Genomic DNA, 5,975 nt, shown 5'->3' with positions numbered 1-5,975 from the left:
CTTTCTTTAAACTCTCAGTAGAATTTTGAAGTGTTTTCATGACAGCAGACTCTGCATCAGAAATTTATAGATAAGGAGAGAGAGCTATGTCCCACTTCAACATAAGTACATTACACTAACCAGCTACTATCTAAATACAGCTGAAATGATAACAAACAGTAGTGAAACATGAATGTAATTACTTACTGAATGAATACATAATAAAACCAATATCTCACCAAATACAGTTGAATTGTTTTCTCAACTAATTTCTCTAGACATAAAAACACACACAAGTGTATTTGCTGCTGTTTATTCATCTTATCATGCTCATCAGAATGAAAGAAAAAACTCATTTTTACACTGAAATTTAAAATGTTTACAAAAAAAACCCAAGATATATAAAGCTCATAGTGACAGTAGTGAAGATTACTCCAGATTACTGTCTCTCATCAGTTACATCCGTCTTTTTTATTCATACTTTTATTGTAAGTATTTTTATAATTAAAAAAACTGAAGTGCTTAAAGTGATCTTCACTAAACAAAGAATGAATGAGATGTTCCAACATCTTTTATCTATCACATGCACAGATAAATATACTCTAATGCAGTTTAATAATTGCATCTAAATAAAGTGAAAAGATTAAACATGTTTTAATAGTTTCTAAATACTTTTAATACTTTGTTCATATTGTGAATTCCTGAAACTAGCCAGTTCCACGTTGCTTCTCTGTTGGAGACTGAACGTGACACGTCAGGAACTTATTCTCTGTAAACCTGGTTTTCAACATAGTCATTGACATTGTAAACCTGGTCTTCAACATAGTGACTGGCGAATCTAATGATGTCAGTCATCGCCATGAGAATCAGAAGATCCATGTCCGTGTCGTTGGTAACCTGCTCATGGTAGTTCAGCACAGGAAAGATGCAGTTCATCGGGACTCCCAGTTTATGACTGCACTCCTCCATCTAAGATAAACAGATACAACATGACTTATTGTATTTGAGGAACTGAGGTTAGGTTAGGAGTCACGGTTTTATCAGCATTTACAAAATGTTAATATAAAAAAGCATATACATGTTAAAAAGTTCTCTGGTGCTGGAAAATATCATGGAGTAGATGGGAGACCTACAGGCAGGAAATAAAAGGAGGAAGAGATGGCTGTTGCTGTTGTTCTCACCTTCTCTTTAATTTTTTTGCTGGTGTAGATCTTACGCAGGTTCTCCTTAACCAGAGGGCATGCTTTATCCACCATCGACATGACGACCACTTGAGGAATCCCTGATGAATCACCACAAACACAAACAGTTTGTCTATCTTAAATACAGTAGAATGTAGCTTTTATCTTTAAGATGACACCGCTTAGGAAAAACCTGACTACTGTAATAGCACATAGCAGTAGTGGTGGATATGACCAGATTTCTGTGTATATGTCAGGGATTTGCAGAGGAGGCGGATGCGAATGCAGAACAATATTTCAGTGAAAATAAAGGAAGGACACAGAGAATGCAACATGAACTATGGTTTCAAGGCAATGTGACATACTTTGACTAGAGAGCATAACGTGATAACAATCGACAACGAAAGACAAAAGCTAGGCAGTGAGTCAGGTGCAAGACGTGACTTAAATGCTTATGCTCATTAAGTAAAAATGTGATACAGGTGCAAACAGTTATGCGATGTGATCCAGTGAAGTGCAGTGGCTGATGGGAAACATAACCCTGACAGGATAATTATGTGAAAAACTCACCCAAGTCACGTGCTTTTTCCCGAACAGCTCTCATTTTCTTAATAACGTTGTGACTGATGAGGGAGATTCTGTCAGCTGGTAGAACACTCACCAGACAGTGCACTTTGTCTTTCAGGCTGGGGTTGCTGATGTACTTTGGGTCGCCTTTATCAATGGGTTTTACAGGATTGAACTGAAAGAGCGAAAATCAAATAAAGGACCACCTCAGATTACTTTTTATAAAAATACCATAATTAGGCTTTTTGGTTTTACTGGTTTTATTGGTTTTAGTAATCATTTAATCTCTTGAAGACCAGACTTATTATTCTAGTATACTCCTTAAAGCTTTTTATTCCTAAAGCAACTATCATCTACGATTAATTATGTAGTTATGAGACTGGAGAGTGCAAGTGTGCTTCAAGAAACATAATATTGCCATTTTTGTTGAATATGTACTCAAGGTTCTACGATTAACTCGAGGACTAGTGTAGTTTCATTATGGAATTATTTATGTTTTCCCATGTGCTTGTTTCCTAGCCAAGTACTAAATACTAAGTTCATCATGTGATGACCATGACCTCGATTGTTTAGACTGTAAAACGCTGTGTAACATGGTGATTATCCTCAGGACATTCTCAGTCCACCTGACTGACCAGCATGGTCTGGTGGTCTGCAGTGACTCGGCTGTGGCACATCAGATACACACATAACCAACCTTTCTACTTCCTTCATTCTGGATTGTCACTCAGTACGTAGACAATGCTGAGCCGGAACTCATGATAAGGGATTTATGCCCAGCACTTCACATCACACTGTGCTCATAAGAGTGCGTCTGACCCTTGGGAACATGCGCAGTGTATTCGCTCCCAGGTGTCAGAGCCATAATCTCAGGGTGAGGGATCTGCAGCACCTCAGTGACCCTTGTCTCTGGGTCAGGCCCATATTTGCGGGGTGTGGGCTCTGCTGACCCGCAGTCACCCTTGTCTTTGGTCCAAACCCATTTCACGGTGGAGGGTAACTCTTGCCTCACTTCCAGAATGATCATTTCAGGGTGTGCGGTCTGCGGTGCCACCGTCCCCTGTCTCCCTTGCTAGACCCATAATTGTGGAGTGTGGGGTCATGTATGAGATTGCTGAAACTTTTGAAAACAAATATGACTGGCAGCTTTCATACTTGCTTGTCACTTTCAGCTTTCAATCAGTTAATGTTGATATTAATTCTTCTCATTCTTCCATTTTCATTTTACTTTTCATTTTTCTCCATATGGAGAAATCCTCTGTATTCTTCCGCAGTTAGAATGTCATCCAGTGCCTCCTGAACCTACCTGCTCAAGCAGCAGCAACAGGTGGCACAACATGTTTTTCCCTCTGCAAATTGTATTTGAGCAAGCCAGACTTACTTTCTCATTTGTGTCACAGCCAATCATTGCTCTTGCCCAGTTGCTGTGGCCTCCAAAGCTTGCAGTGCTGCCTGTAAGATCTCTGTGCTCACTGAACCTATAATGTCCTTGCGGGCAAAGAGCAAATGTGCTATGCTGTTAGTGTTACATCTTGTGCTTGTAAATATACGAACCCAGTGTTTGTGGGTTGTGCACAGCACAGGTTTGCCCACGATACGTCTTCCACTTGTACCACTAGTACACTAGTAAATTTTTAGTCTTAAGGTATCGCATTTCACACGGTTCCACAGACTTGTAGAATCTACGCCATGGCACACTGAAGCATTTCAGTCAGTTTGTGGTGACAAAACACCACACTTATGTTATTTATTTTTATTATTATTTATTTATATTTATTTATTTTTGCTACCCATCTGTGTATTTAAAATTACTGTAAAGATTCCTTATTCTATAGAATACAAAAAATACCCTCAATAATTTAAATGATGGTCACGAACTTACAGTGTAGCCGTCTTTAATACGACCCTGTAATATTTGGATCATATCTTCAGTCTGCACTCCATTTGATTCCTCTGGTTCCAGACCCATGATGTCAGCAAAGACAAATGGATAGAAAGTTCCAGGTCCAGCTTTCTTCAGCTTGTGAAATTTTAACTGGACACAAAATACAGAGGTGTATCCTGTGCCAAGCTTTTGCTAGCATTATTTTTTAAACACAGTGTAATCTTCAGGCAGATATATATATTCAGAAAAATACAATATTTTCCTAAAACATTAGATATATTAGTATATTACATGAGCCAAAAAGATCTCAGGTACTCAGTAAAGTTCAGGGAAAGGATGTCTGGCTTGAAGACATTACAGTAAATATTTTATTGTCTAGTTATTACCTTTAAAGTGAAGCTCTGACTTTGACCAGCTGATGAATCTGCCAGTGCACCGGCGGCGTTGTATCCTTGGAGGACGGTGTTGATGGAGTTGATTAAACTCGACTTTCCTGCTCCGATTGGGCCGTGAAGCAGAATCTTCAGCTCATGGACTTCTGCAGTGCCTGGCTGGAAATCCTTCAGTTTCCTCAACATCAGATGTTTGTTACCTTCACTATTTAAGAAGTAAGAACCAAGAGATTAACATATTTTCCATGAGCTACTAATTACAGCTTTAAGCACACAATGATCTTGTCTTTGTGTCTTTTTGCAATCATTGATATTACCTCCACGCCACTGGCCACCATTGACGATCGAATTCTGTGATTTTAAAAAATGAATTCCAACATTACACGAGATTGTCTTTGACACTACAATCAAGTGTTTATTTCTATGACTTTCCTTAAATATCATATTTCTGCAGTAACTTACCAGGATCTGGTTTTGGGGTTGGTTGTTCATATTGATTCAAATTGAAGAAAGGACGGAACAACTGATCAAGCTGCAATATCAGTATAAACTACGCATAAATTTAACTGTTTAAATAGAGAACATTGTAATAATAACAATAACAACATTAATACAACAGCAATAATACAGTAAAACAATAAAACAATAATAACAAAGCTTTACTTTACTGGTTTGAATTATGAACTGTGATTGTGTCAAGTCAGTTAGTAGTCCATTTTCTTACCTGATCCATGACACTGGCCTCTGAACTGCACCTCAGATGTGTTGTTGCTTTAGTTCTGTGTACAAATGTGTCACTGAATTAAATTACTTGGTTATTAATACATACAGGGACTCACGTCTATATTTAATTTTCACCGTATCACTTGTACAGTGAAACTGAAACTGCAGCTGATCAGTGAAACTGCTGGTTACATCCATCAGGAACAGTTCAGTGAAACACCACTAGAGGACACTTCCTCAGCTGTCACAGTCAGGCTTTAGTGTCAGTGCTGAGCTGTTGTTTAGTATTTGCCTTTTGTGTATGACTCCTTATCTCTCTGTTTACCCGTTTATCGATATTGAGTTTTGGACTGTAGACGTCACTGTTAATAAATCTCCAGTGAAGGGATTCTCACAACATCTCTGTGTCATGTCTGTTACACAGATGCAATTGCATTACAGTAGAGCAATCTGAATGCAGTGCATTACACACTCATTACACACCAAGGATGCCAAGTTTGATAAGAATTGCTATTATAAAAACCTAAAATAAGAACATCTGTAATAAACAATTGTAGGAAAGTACAAAAGAAATGCTTTTAAAAGGTTTGAGGAAAATAGGGCTGTCTGTTGTGCTAGACTTGTGCATTGTTTTCTCTACACTTTCACTTTGTTTGTTTGTGAATTTTATGTATTCAACCGAACATGCTGATGCTTTTCTAATTAGAATATATAGCAAGCTCTCTCATTTATGAAATAATAATGTGATGAGAAAAACTTAATGATCAGTGCTTTAGAATGAAGTCTTTCTTACCTTCTCCTCTGCTCTGGCTGTAGAGCTGAACCTGTGTGCTGCTGCTCCGGCTGTGTGAGTCTGCGTCACTGATATAAAACTGGACCTGGGTGTGACTCAGATATTTCCTTCCACTTTCACTTTCACAGCACTGCAGTAATTCTCAGTCACTATAAACAGAATCAAGTGTATTACAGTAGAGAAAACAGTATAGAAATGAGAGAGCCTTTTGGAAGATTTTGGAAAACTTGAAGTTACAGCTTTACTTCTGACTCTTACAAGCCATTATTAACGTGAATTATCTTTATTAATACTGCAAGTTATCATGCTATTTAACAGAATGAATTCACAAGATGTTAATACTTAACTATTTCCATTCTTAATGCCTGTTCATACAGTCTATGACTCAGCTCATGTTTACGCTTCATTATTGTGATAAGGATTAATGTGATAAGGATTATTGCAGGTATTAAGAA

The 5,975-nt window shown here is 37.8% G+C and overlaps 1 protein-coding gene across 1 annotated transcript; it reads right to left on the bottom strand.

Moving 5' to 3' along the window:
- Positions 1 to 276: 276 nt before the first annotated feature.
- On the bottom strand, positions 277 to 5,618 carry LOC128317568 (interferon-induced protein 44-like). The gene is made up of 9 exons (XM_053230166.1): positions 5,521 to 5,618; positions 4,729 to 4,783; positions 4,467 to 4,536; positions 4,322 to 4,355; positions 3,999 to 4,209; positions 3,610 to 3,762; positions 1,731 to 1,902; positions 1,161 to 1,261; positions 277 to 948 (listed from the first exon to the last, which is right to left on the bottom strand). Exons 2-9 carry the CDS (start codon positions 4,735 to 4,737, stop codon positions 742 to 744), a joined length of 957 nt encoding a protein of 318 aa, XP_053086141.1. The 5' UTR covers positions 4,738 to 4,783; positions 5,521 to 5,618; the 3' UTR covers positions 277 to 741.
- Between the last annotated feature and the right edge of the window lie 357 nt (positions 5,619 to 5,975).

Source organism: Pangasianodon hypophthalmus, chromosome 26 (genome assembly GCF_027358585.1).
Source record: "Pangasianodon hypophthalmus isolate fPanHyp1 chromosome 26, fPanHyp1.pri, whole genome shotgun sequence".
NCBI classification, from domain to species: domain Eukaryota; kingdom Metazoa; phylum Chordata; class Actinopteri; order Siluriformes; family Pangasiidae; genus Pangasianodon; species Pangasianodon hypophthalmus.
The sequence above is the reverse complement of the archived record's forward strand: the minus strand, read 5'-3'. Positions and strand labels throughout refer to the sequence as shown.

What these genes read in the sequence shown, in the direction of transcription:
- LOC128317568 (XM_053230166.1), bottom strand. An exon ending in TGGTGGCCAGTGGCGTGGAG is followed by an intron (nt 4,210 to 4,321) that starts GTAATATCAATG and finishes CTTCTTAAATAG; the next exon opens with TGAAGGTAACAAACATCTGA. An exon ending in GTCAGAGCTTCACTTTAAAG is followed by an intron (nt 3,763 to 3,998) that starts GTAATAACTAGA and finishes TTTTGTGTCCAG; the next exon opens with TTAAAATTTCACAAGCTGAA.